The sequence below is a fragment of the Erinaceus europaeus genome, chromosome 5, assembly GCF_950295315.1.
Source record: "Erinaceus europaeus chromosome 5, mEriEur2.1, whole genome shotgun sequence".
Taxonomy (NCBI): Eukaryota; Metazoa; Chordata; class Mammalia; order Eulipotyphla; family Erinaceidae; genus Erinaceus; species Erinaceus europaeus.
Genome location: NC_080166.1, coordinates 125475211 through 125488466, shown reverse-complemented (window position 1 = coordinate 125488466; position 13256 = coordinate 125475211). Strand labels below are relative to the sequence as shown.

At 39.4% G+C, this 13256-nt stretch overlaps 1 protein-coding gene across 1 annotated transcript in view; it reads left to right on the top strand.

Moving 5' to 3' along the window:
• The window catches only part of UGGT2 (UDP-glucose glycoprotein glucosyltransferase 2), a 146887-nt gene that overhangs the window by 51715 nt on the left and 81916 nt on the right, over positions 1-13256 (top strand). Inside the window, exons 9-11 of the mRNA XM_060191876.1 lie at positions 4768-4867; positions 7922-7982; positions 11126-11217. Coding sequence (XP_060047859.1) covers positions 4768-4867; positions 7922-7982; positions 11126-11217 — 253 coding nt within the window. The remainder of the gene's footprint in view (positions 1-4767; positions 4868-7921; positions 7983-11125; positions 11218-13256) is intronic.

Genomic DNA, 13256 nt, shown 5'->3' with positions numbered 1-13256 from the left:
TTGGCAATTCTACGTCTTTTGGCAATTCTACGTCTTTTCTGGTTCCAGATAAACATTTCTAGCATTTGTTCTATTCTCCTAAAAAATGTGGTTGGGATCTTGATGGGGATAGCATTAAATCTGTATATGGCTCTGGGTAGTATATTCATTTTGATGATGTTAGTTCTTCCAACCCATGAGCATGGAATATCTTTCCAGTCTTTATGTCTTTTTCTGTTTCCTTGAGTAGTGATTCATAATTTTCAGTATACAAGTCTTTCACTTCTTTGGTTAGGTTTATTCCTAGATATTTTATTGTTTTGTTGCTATAGTAAAAGGAATTGATTTCTGGATTTTAATTTCTTCTTAGTGTTAGCATACAGGAATGCCACTGACTTTTGAATGTTAATTTTGTAGCCTGACACCTTACTTTATTGCCTGATGATTTCCAAAAGCTTCTTGCTGGATTCCTTAGGTTTTTCTATGTATACTATCATGTCATATGCAAATAGGGAGAGTTTGACTTCTTCTCTACCAATCTGTATGCCTTGAATTCCTTACTCCTGCCTGATTGCTATGGCAAGAACTTCCACACTATGTTGAATAGTAATGGTGATAGTGGGCATCCCTGTGTAGTACCTGATCTGAGGGGAAATGCTTCCAGTTTTTCACCATTGAGTATGATGTTGCCTGTAGGTTTGCTATAGATAGACTCCACTATCTTCAGGAATTTTCCATCTATTCCCATTTTTGTAGTGTTTTGATCATAAAGGGATGTTGTGTTGTGTCAGAAGTTTACTCTGCATCTATTGGTATGACCATGTGGTTTTTGGTCTTGCTTTTGTTGATGTGGTGGATCACACTGATTAATTTACATATATTAAACCAACCTTGCATGCCTGGGATAAACTCCTCTTGGTCATGATGAACAGTCTTTTTAATATACTGCTGTATCCGGTTGGCTAGAATTTCGTTCAATATTTTAGCACCTATTGCTCATCAGAGACATTGGTCTGTAGTTTTCTTTTTTGGTTGTGTCCCTGTCTGATTTTGGTATGAGAGTGATGTTGGCTTCATAGAAGCTGGCAGGGAGTACTCCAGTGTCTTCAATCTTCTGGAAGACTTTTAAAAGTAGAGGTATTAGTTTTTCTTTGAAAGTTTTGTAGAATTCATCTGTAAAACCATCTGGTCCAGGACTTTTATTTTTGGGGAGATTTTTGATAACTGTTTCAATTTCATTACCTGTGATGGGCCTGTTCATGTTATCCACTTCCTCTTTACTTAGTTTTGGAAGTTGGGTAGGTATCTAGGAAATCATCCATTTCTTCCAGATTCTCTAGCTTGGCGGCATATAGTTGTTCATAGAAGCCTCACATGATATGTTGAATTTCTGTGGTGTCTGTTGTGATATCTCCTTTTCATTTACAATCTGATTTATTTGGGTCTTTTCCCTTTTGTGTTTTGTGAGTCTGGCTAAAGGTTTGTTGATTTTGTTCACTCTTTTGAAGAACCAACATTTACTTTCGTTGATCTTTTGTATGGTTTTCTTATTCTCAATGTTATTTATTTCTGCCCTAACTTTAGTTATTTCTGTCCTTCTGGTTGCTTTAGGGTTCCTTTGTTCTTCTTCTAGGTCTTTAAGATATGCAATCAGGCTGTTTATTTGTGCTTTTTCTTGTTTCCTAATGTGTGCTTGTATAGCTATGAACTTCCCTCTCAGTGCTGACTTAGCTGCGTCTCAAATATTTTGATAGCTTGTGTCTTCGTTTTCATTGAACTATCGAAACATTTTGATTTCATCCTTTATTTCCTCTTTGACCCAGAAGTTGTTAAGAAGTGTACTGTTGAGCTTCCACATTTTGGGACTATTACTAGTCTTTAGTTGATTGTTAAGTGTTAGTTTCCTTCCACTGTGGTCTGAGAAGATGCTTGGGATGGTTTCAATGCTCTTGAATTTGCTGATGCTGTCTTTGTAGCCTAACATATGGTCTATCCTTGCTAATGACCCATGTGGACTTGAGTAAAATGTGTATTCCAGTTTCTTGGGATGAATGACTCTGAAAATGTCCAACATTTCTAGTTTATCTATCTCTTCATTTAGCTCCCTTATGTCTTTATTGATTTTCTGCCTGGATGATCTGTCAAGTTGAGAGAGTGGAGTGTTGAAGTCCCCTACTATGACTGTGTTGCTGTTAATATATTGCTGTAGCTCTTTCAGTAGATGTTTGATGTATTTAGATGGCTTCTCATTGGGTGCATAGATGTTAATAATTGTTAAATCCTCTTGATTTACTGATCCTCTGAGCATTATGTAGTGTACATTTCTATCTTTTTAAAATCTTATCTATTTTAAAGTCTATCATGTCAAATATGAGAATAGCTGTTCCTGCCCTTTTTTGTGGGCCATTTGCTTGTATGATAGTTTTCCATCCTTTCACTTTAAGTCTGTGTTTGTCTTGTTGAGTTAGGTGGATTTCCTGTAGACAGCATATTGTTGGGTTGTATTTTCTGATCCATCTTCCTACTCTGTGTCTTTTAATAGGTGAATTCAAGCCATTGACATTTATTGATATCAAAGATTGAAGATATTTTAATGCCATTCTTGTAGAGTTTTTAGAGTGTTCTGATAATATGACCTATTTATGGTGATCTGATTGTTTATAGAAGACCTTTTAGAACTTCTTTCAGTGCAGGCTTGGTGATAGTTGATTCCTTCAACTGTTGCTTGTCTGAGAAGGTTTTGATGCCTCCATCTAGTCTGAATGACAGTCTAGCAGGTTATAGTATTCTTGGTTGAAAGCCTTTCTCATTGAGCACTTGATAGATTTCTTGCCATTCTCTTCTGGCCTGTAGTGGTTGTATGGAAAAGTCTGGTGCTAATCTTATGGGTTTTCTTCTGTAGGTGACTCTTTGTTTTTCTCTTTCAGCCTTCAGGATCCTTACTTTATCCTTATTCCTTTCCATTCTAAGTATGATGTGTCTTGGTGTCTTTAAGTCAGGGTTAATTCTGTTTGGGACCCTGTGGGATTCTTGAATCTTTATGTCTTTTATGTTGTCTAGACTAGAGAAGTTTTCAGCTGTTATGGCCTGAAGAATGTTTCTTCCTTTCCCTCTCTTTCTTCCTCTGGTAAGCCAATAATGCGTATATTGTTTCTTTTGAAGTCATCCCATAGGACTCTGTTGTTGTTTTCAGCATCTCTTCATCTCTTTTTGAAATCTTTTACTTCTTTTTTAGTTGTCTCTAATTCATCCTCGATCTTACTAATTCTGTTCTGTCTCATTGATTCTATTCTCTCTGCCCTCTACTGTTTTCTGTAGTTCATCTTTTGTTACCCTGTTCTGATAGTGTTTTAGCTTGTTCAGCTAGTTGTGTTCTTAGCTCAGCTATTTCAGCTTTCAGTTCTGTAATAACCTTGAGATAATTAGTGTTTTCTTCTAAAGTCTCATTTGTTGTTCCTGTATTTCTGATGACAGTTCTTTCAAACTCTTTACTCTTATTATTGTTTCCTTAGCTAGTGTTTGGATGTTGAAATAGTTTTGTTCTTCACCCTTTGGGGGCCTTTTAGCCGGACTCTTGTCCTGGTTTGTTTCTCCATTATTTCTTCTTGTTGGTTTGACCATTTTATATATTATGTTATGAGTTTCCTCTCTCAGTACTTTTCAAATTACTGATTACTATTGCCTGGATTGATTTGTGTCTAAGTAAGGTAATTAAAGGGTTCACAGTGGTGGAAGTTAACAGTTGTTTCAATAGTATTTTAATCCCTGAGTTGGAGCTCAGTGGTTTAAAAGCCTCTTTTTCTTTTTCTTCCCTGTAGGCTATGGGAGCCTGAGGGCTTTTAAACTACAAGTAGGCTTCTTAGCTTAATCACTGACTCCTGATCAAGAGATAAAGCAGGGTTTGGCAGAGATACTCCAGTGGTTATGCAAAGAGACTTTCACAGCCCCTCAGCTATGCCACTGAGGTATAGGTCTTCTCCTGAGTTTCCTGGCTAGATCTCTGTCCCCTGGTGTCCCTCCCTGCCACTGCTCCAGACTCTGAGGGCAATAGCAATGGAGACCCAGAGTTGCACTTGGTGAGTCTCCAGGGTGTCCTCTCCTCCCCTCTGCTGTCCCCTTGTTGATGGAACAGTCTGGAGGTGGTGTCTGAACTGACAAACTGCCGGACTTTTACCAGCCACTTAATCTCTCCCTAGGCGCCTCTCTGTCACCAGTCACTTGTGTTTATACTCACCGGTGACCTGGTGTGTTCCTGTAGTCGTTTCAGTCCTGTCTCATTTCGGTCCCAGGTGGTCTCCTTTGGTATTCCTAGTTGATCTGGGAGAGGAGAGGAGAGGAGAGGGGGAGGGGGAGGGGGAGGGGAGAGGAGGAGAGGGAAGGGGAGGGGAGAGGAGAGGAGAGAAAGAGATCTGCTGCTGCTCGTAGCCCCATCTCCAGAAGGCCCCCCAAATGTTTTTCTTTCTACCAAATCTGTTACATGTTTTTTGTGACCTAAATGTAGAAAAAATAATAATAACTTCCCGTAGCTCTTCATCTTTTTGTTGTTAAACTATAATTTGTAGAAAATATACAGGAGTATCAAATGAAAGCTGTTTCTGAAAGCATAAAGTTTACCTTGATTGGACCTGTGTGATAGCTTTCCTTTTAAAACTGCTAAGTATAAAAGTGCTGACATGACTGTATAAGTATAGAAGCAAGAAGGATTGAGGAAATTATTTAAACTAGAAGGGAGTGTCTATAAAACTCTCACATTGTACTAATTCCTTAATGATACTTCTTTCCTTCCAGATCTTAGTTTTCAAGCAGCTTCTCAAATAATGTCTACTTCAGTTCATGATGCCATCAAATTAATGAAAGACATTTCACAGAACTTCCCTCTAAAAGCCAGGTATGTGAAAGTTTATTGCTTTGGTTACAACTAGGAACTCTTTCCACTTAATGAATTTTATGAAAATGACTGATTTTATTTGATATAATGTCAATTTTAGCATTGTGTCAGTGTAATTAGCCTTCAGTGTGTATGCTGTCTTTTAAAAAGATTTATTTATTTACTTGTGTATTTATTATGAGAGAAAACCAGAGCATCATTCTGGCACATGCACCACCAAGAATCGAACACCAAACCTCATGCTTAAGAGTCCAGAGTTTAATTTTTAGAGTCAGAAAGGTAGAGAGAGTGTGGAAAAGACCACAGCGCCAAAGCTTCCTTCAGTGCAGTGGGGGCTGGGCTCAAACTTGGGTTGCATACAAAACCAAGCAGCATGCTATTCAAGTGAGCTATTTCAGCTACCCTTTTTTTTTTGGGGGGGGGGATAGAGATGGTGGGTAGGGAGAAAGAGAGACACCTGTAGCATTACTCCAGGACTCATGAAGTTACCTGTTTTCTTCAGGGGGTCCTTAGCTCTGCCTTTCTGACTCTAAAAATTAATAAGTATGTAAATTAGTAAATAAATGTGAAAAATGTCAACCAGTTGAGGCACTGAGAATCCCAGTGATAACCCTGATGGTAGTCATTCAATCAAGCATTCTCCTTGCTCATGGAGAAACCAGTTTAGATAGAGCCGAGCCCAACCTAAAGAGAGGCAGGTGTGCCTTTCCACATTCTCTGACCTGCCCCAGGGACAGGCTTTCTCTAGCCCCTGGAGCAGAGGTTCCTGCAGTGTGGGGTAGAAGACCAGGGGCCTCAGGAGCAGGCAGGGGGAGGTGGGCAGTGCTCCGAGCAGGAGCCCAGTGGATGCCTGTAAAATCTTTGCACTCAGGGCAGGAGTAGATAGCATAATGGTTATGCAAAGAGACTCTCATGCCTGAGGCTCCAAAATCCCAGGTTCAATCCCCCACAACACCAAAAGCCAAAACTGACCAGTTGTCTGGTTAAATAAATAAACTACAAAGAGAGAGAGACTGTCTCTCTCCATCCCTCTCTCCCCCTTCCCTCTAGATTTCTAGCTGTCTGTATCAAATAAATAAATAAAGTTAAAAAAATTTTAAAAAGAGAGTCCAGTGCTATATCCACTGCGCCACCTTCTAAGTTGTGTGCATGTTGACTTTTCAGTAGAACATTGACTCGTGCATTCTTATGTGTACATACTACAGAATGTAACTCTTTATTTGCATTTTAATGTACCCACCACCATCCAAATAGATATACTTAACCTTAAATTTAAATACTCTGAACCTTTCTAAGATAATTGAGTAGTATATAGTGGCCTTCAAGATCCCTGAATCAGGGAGTCGGGCAGTAGGTAGCACAGCAGGTTAAGCGCACGTGGCACAAAGCCACAAGAACCTGCATAATGATCCAGGTTCCAGCCCCTGGCTCCCCTCCTGCAGGGGAGCGGTGAAGCAGGTCTGCAGGTGTCTATCTTTCTCTCTCCCTCTCTGTCTTCCCCTCCTCTCTCCATTTCTCTCTGTCATGTCCAACAACAACGACATCCATCATAACTATAACAATAAAAACAAGGGCAACAAAAGGGAATAAATAAGTAAATATTAAAAAAAAAAGATACCTAAATCAAGAGCCAGGTTGTGGCATACCTGGTAGAGTGCACACATTACCAGGCACTCCAGAACCTAGGTTTCAGCCTCTAGTCTCCACCCACAGTGAGGAAGATTCCGGAACAGCCGAGCAGGGCTCTCTCCTTTTCTGCCTCTGTCTCTCACCCTCTATCAAAAAAACAAGTGGTTGCCAAGCCCCAGCAATAATCCTAGTGGTAAACAAAGTTGTTGTTTTTTTTTTTGTAAAAGTCAAGAAACTTTTAACAGAACCCTGAAAAGGGGCTTCTCACTTTTTGTTACACAAAGAATAAATATTGATACTGCTCTTAACAGTATTAAACTGTCAATAGTTAAGAATTGAGCTGATACTAAATTTTGTTAAGCTGGCAAGAACTTGAGGCAGCAAATACTGAAACGTGAAAGTTAGCACATGTATATAAATATGTATCTCACCATACTGCTGTTATTTATTGGTAGCTTTTTAAATTGCTATGTAAACTGTAAATAACATGAATAGTTTAAATTTCAAGTAGATGTTTGAGTCACTCTTAATAACAGGAAGCCAATATGGACAGTCCAAGCTTGTGTTGCTAAATTGCTCTTAATTTATGGCGGGTCATTTAAAACAACAAGTGCACACGCAAGTAACTTGACTGAGTAGCTAGACTGTGGTGTTGGGCATATCTCTAAAGCCACCTCGTAAACAGAATTGTTTATTCAGTGAAATGTCTGAGAAATGAGTGAAAGGGGCATTATTAAATCTTTAGCTATAATTTCTCTCAATGCTGCCAGATTTTAGGAAATAATATACAAGTACTGTTGTTTAGTTTACAGTGACATTTTTCTGCTTGATTTTCACTTGAAATAGAACCTTGTATCTATAATTTTTAAAGCATTTTTATTCGTACAGTTGACAGGTATAAATGAAGTATTCTTAGGGTTAGTTGAGTCTAATGAAATACGTTTAGTAGGCATACAGATTTTTCAACTCTGACTTTATAATAAAAGAGACAAAAGCCTTTCAGGGTAAATATGTGAAGTTAAGTGTTGTACTCAGGTAAAGGCCTAAATGTTTATGTACAAATATTCTAAAAATGTTCTACTTAGCCTAACACATCTTCCACAGGCAGTTTCATATGAAATTTCTCTGCATGGGCAAAACAATACAAAATAGCATTTTTCTGTTAAACAGTTGTAAAAATAAAAACAAGTATCTGGTAGTAAATGAACTCGCAAAGTCCATAATGCACACAGTACAGAATCTCTGTTCCACCTGCATTAGGTTAAAACCACAGTGTCGCTTGACAAATGGGCCACCTGGCAATGTACACTGCTCGGTTGTGATGCCCCTGGAGTTTTGGTTTCTCACCCAGAGTATTATCTTGAGTTATAGACGAGTCGTAGGCATTTGAAGGAAAGTGAAATACATCAGTATTTATTTTCTCAGGTCTCTGACCAGAATTGCTGTAAATCAACAGATGAAGAAAGAAATACAGGAAAATCAAAAGGTTTGTTTGAATTCCTTTTTTAAAAAGGTGCTGCTCAAGGTGCTAGCTGGTGGGTCTGTCAGCAAAGTACACACGTCTCTACGTGTCTGTGTTAGAGAATTTGGGCTTACCTGTAGGAGGCAAGCTTTATTGGTGGTGCTGTGGTGTCTCTCCTTTCTGTCTCCTTCTCTCTCTCAATCTTTTTCTGGAGAAAAGAAAAAATGACCACCAAGAGTGGTAGAGTCTGCAGCCACTGAGCCCCAGGGATAGCCCTGGTGGCAAAAAAAAAAAGTAAAAAAAAAAAAAAAAAATCACTGTACCAACAAAGCTATTCCTGATTTTAGATCTTGCAGTTTCCATGCGAAAAATGTTACTGTGATCTTTTCTGGTATTAAAACACTTCAGAAACTTCCATGTTGATGTTTGGCATTTGATGTTGGTTGCTTTTGCTCTTTGGTGCCAGCCGATCTCGACTTACTCCACGCACCTTTCCTCCTTCCCCTTAAATGCCACATCTTCTGCTTGTGCAGTACGATGTTCTTCACAGGATAAAGAATAAAGGATATGAGTCAAAATTTCCATTTCTCATTATTAGTTTACTTGTTGAAAACTTGTAAGGACTAAATCAAGTTTAGACCATTACTCATCCCCTTATAGCTTATGGGGCACATTTATCCATGATTTGAGAAGATTCTGTCAAATGGCCTTTTAAGTTAGCTGAAGGTCTCAAACGTTCCTAGTTGTGTTAGTGTTTGTGAGGTGTGTAGAACACTGCCTAGCTGTATTCCATATATAGGATTGTTTTTGCTTTTAATTCACTATGAGACCCACAGGGCTCTTAACAGTAGACTATATTTTTTCCACATATAAAGTTTCAAAGTAGTTGGTCACAGACACTATGGATTTTTCTTTTAAGTCTACAAAACAGCCACTACAACTCCCGACTTCTCTGTATTCAGAGCAGAAAGAGGCTGTAAGGATTGTGTCAGTCACTTTCACTGAAGTCTTCCTAGACTGTGTCAGCCATCTTTGACTTCCTTTTCACCAGAATTTTGTCACATGGCTACATCCCTAGCTGCAAAAAAAAAAGCTAAAGAGCTTTCTTCTTTTCCTTTTCTTTCCCTCTCTCCCTCTGCCACCTCCTTCCTTCTCTTCCCCTTCTTTCATTCCTTCCCCTTCCTCCTCCCTCTCTTTCCCTCTTTCCCCACCTCTCTCTCTCTCTCTTTCTCTCTTTCTCTCTCTCTCTCTCTGTAGGTAGAAACAGAGCATTAGGCATGGAGCTTGGTTAGCTAACCAGTAGTGCCTGTCTTATTGAGCCAGAGTAAGATCTCAACAAAAGTTAGCTGTTTTGATGAAGACAAACAGCTACAGAAATGCTAATGAAGTAGTGACATGGGTATAGATATCATAGCAAGGCCTCCCAAACTAGAATGTTCTTTACCCCATAAGTCATCTTTCACATTCATGTCTAGCCTTAGGAACTGAATGGTGGGGCTGGAGTAATGTTGATAATTTTCTTGGGTAGTGCACTGCTTTGCGACGTGTACAGCCCAAATTTGAGCCCAGCCCCCACCTCATTGAAGGAAGCTTTGGTGCTGTGGGGTGTGTCTCCCACCTTTATCCCTGCTTGTCTTTTTTAATTTTTATTATTTATTTTGGGTAGAGAAATTGAGAGGGAAGAGGGAGACAAAGAGGGGAGCAGAGACACCCACCTGCAGCACTTTACTTTTCTTGAAGTTTTCTCCTTACAATTGAGGACTGACCGGGTCTTGAACCTGGGTTCCTATGCACTGTAATGTGTGCACTCAACCAAGTGTACCACCATCCAGTCCTACTGGACTGGCATCGCGGGAGGGAAGAGACGACCAGGGACTCATGGCTGAGCTGAGAACGCAGTTCAATCTTTATTCACGAGCAGGGATGCAGTCCAACAACCTAATCACAACACAGTTCTGTCCTGTATCTCTCCTACCTCCCTCCTAAGGCAGAAGAATCAGGAACAAAGGAAGTACTTACGATAGGGGGCGGGGAGAAGGAAAAAGCGCAAACCAGTGAGGACTAAACCAAATGTCCCGGAGGCAGGGGAAGACCAAACCAATGTCCCGGAGGCAGGGGGGTGCCCAGCCAACAGTGGACGTGCAAACAGAACACATCGCAAGCAACACAAGCGAACCCAATGTGATGATAAAAACAGAAGGTCTCACAAGCAGAATCCAGAAGCATACCACCAGCAAGAGCAAAACTGAGATGTGCCCGTTAGTTTCATTATATTCTAGGCAGAGAAAAACTAAAGTTGGTAACAAACATTTTGACTAGTAGTTAGCAAGCTCTATTTTACTTAACAGAGAAGTTCATGCCCATCTTATTTTCTCTACTTGTCTTTATCGAAAAAAAAAGAAAATGAAATGTTGTAGTTCTTATTGTAATTTCCTACTTGCATTTACCAAGGAAAATGGGTTTTCTTTTATCAGCGAGTTGTTCTCTTATAAGCATTCCTTTATTCACTTGTTTGAATAATCCACCTACAAGTAAAATCAGAGAAAGGACAAAGAGAATGCCAGAGTTTCAGAGGCATCACACAATCCAATTTACTGTTTCCTTCAAGTAACAATCCAGAGTGGGTATTTTTGATCTTGAGAACATTTATGCCATTATCATTTGGGTTCAGAACCTGGACAATTCCATGAAGTTAAGTGGAAGACAGTGCAAAAATAAGGGGTAACAGGAAATGTTCAAGAACCAGCTCACAAAGGTGGATCATTTTGAAAGTAGATTGATGAGATGACATAACTATGAAGTGGCAATCACAGCTGTTTCCTTGGCTGGGTGATGGAACTTTGGGTTCTAAAAAGTCTTTAATATACCTAATTTGTACACATCATGTAATTGTAGAATATCTAACCATCTGAAGGTTTCCATCTTAGATCGGGGTGAGCCCATTACTGCCACCTAGCAGACCAAATGCGGTTTGCTGTTATGAGAAATAAAAGTGTTACTGGAATGCAGTCCTGTCCTTTTCTTGATATAATGGCCTTAGCTGCCTCATGCTACAAGGGCAGAGCTGACTGATTGTGACAGAGAGGACATGGCCAGGGAAGCTTAAATATTTATTGTCAGACTCCTGACAGAGGCCTCGGTTAATGGTGGTTCTTCTCTGTTTTAAGGATCTCCGCAGTAGATTTGACTTTCATCCTGGTGAAGCCTATCTATTTATAAATGGGCTTCGTTTTGAAATGGACACTTTTGATCCTTTTAGGTGAGTACTGAATTATTGATACAAACTAACTACAGTTGATATAAAAGCAAATATTGGTATAGCTTTAGCATTTATCTGGACTAACATAATTTACTGTTTTAAAGGTAAAACAAGTACATATTTGGGATTGTGCTAAATAACTGTTATTTTGGTAGAATTCCCTCCAACTTTCTTAAAATTTTAGGGGTAGGTTAAGTGTTGGCATACATAGTTGAGCATACCTTACCATGTTTGAGGACCTGGGTTCAAGCCTCTGCGCCCCACATGCAGGGGATGCTTCACGAGCTGTGAAGCAGGTCTGCAGGTGTCTTTCTCTCTCCTCCTCTCTACCCCCTGCCTTCTCAATTTCTCTCTGATCTGTCAAATAAAATAAGAGAAAAAGTGAGGGTTGTATTGTTACATAGAAAACTGAGAAACATTATGTATGTACAAAATATTGTATTTACTGTCAAATGTAAAACATTAATTCCCCAATAAAGAAATAAAAAAAGAGAAAAAAAATGACTACCAGAAGCTGTGGATTCATAGTGCCAACCCTGAGCCCCAGCATTAACCCTACTGGCAATGAATCTTTTTTTTTAAATTTCTTTATTGGGGAATTAATGTCTTACATTCAACAGTAAATATAATAGTTTGTACATGCATAACATTTCCCAGTTTTCAATATAATAGTACAACCCCCACTGGATCCTCTTCATCCTTTTTTGGACCTGTATTCTCCCTACCTACCCACCCCAGAGTCTTTTACTTTGGTGAAATAAACCAATTCCACATCAGGTTCTACTTGTCTTTTCTCTTCTGATCTTGTTTTTCAACTTCTGCCCCAGAGTGAGATAATCCCATATGCATCCTTCTTTTTCTGACTTATTTCACTTAACCGTTTTTAATAGCTGAGTAGTATTCTATTGTGTATATAAACCACAACTTTTCAGCCACTCATTTTGGCTATTACAAATGGTGCTGCTAAGAACATATGTGTACACAGATCTTTCTGGATGGGTGTGTTGGATTCCTTAGGATATATCCCCAGGAGAGGGATTGCAGGGTCATAGGGTAGGTCCATTTCTAGCCTTCTAAGAGTTCTCCAGACTGTTCTCCACAGAGGCTGCATCAATTGACATTCCCACCAGCAGTGTAGGAGGGTTCTTTTGATCCCACAACCTCTCCAGCATTTGCTGCTGTTACCTTTTCTGATGTATGACATTCTCACAGGAGTGTCTCATTGTTGTCTTGATTTGCATTTCTCTGACAATCAGAGACTTGGAGCATTTTTTCATGTTTTTTTTTTTGGCCTTTTGGATCTCTTCTGTGGTGAATATTCTGTCCATGACCTCTCCCCATTTTTGGATAGGGTCATTTGTTTTCTTGTTGTTGAGTTTGGTAAGCTCTTTATATATTTTGGTTATTAGCATCTTGTCTGATGTATGTCCTGTAAAGATCTTCTCCCATTCTGTGAGGGGTCTCTTGGTTTGGGTAGTGGTTTCTTTTGCTGTGCAGAAGCTTTTTAATTTGATGTCGTCCCATAGGTTTATACTTGCCTTCGTCTTCTTTGCAGTTGGATTCGTTTCACTGAAGATGTCTTTAAAGTTTATGCGGAAAAGAGTTCTGCCAATATTTTCCTCTAAGTATCTTGATAGTTTCTGGTCTAACATTCGAGTCCTTGATCCACTTACTTGGCATTTACTTTTGTGTTTGGTGAAATATAGTGGTTCAGTGTCATTCTTCTGCATGTTTCAACCCATTTACTCCAACACCATTTGTTGAAGAGAATCTACTTTCCATATTGAATAGTGTGGGCACCTTTGTCAAAGATTAGATGTCCATTGGTGTGGGGGCTTACTTCTGGGCCCTCAATTCTATTCCACTGGTCAGTGTGTCTATTCATGTTTCAGTACCAAGCAGTTTTGATGACAATGACCCTGTGCTATAATTTGGGATTTGGGAGTGTGATGCCTCCAGTTCTGTTCTTCTCAAGATTGTTTTGGAAATTTTATGTCTTTTCTGGTTCCAGATAAATACTTGTAGCATTTGTTCTATTC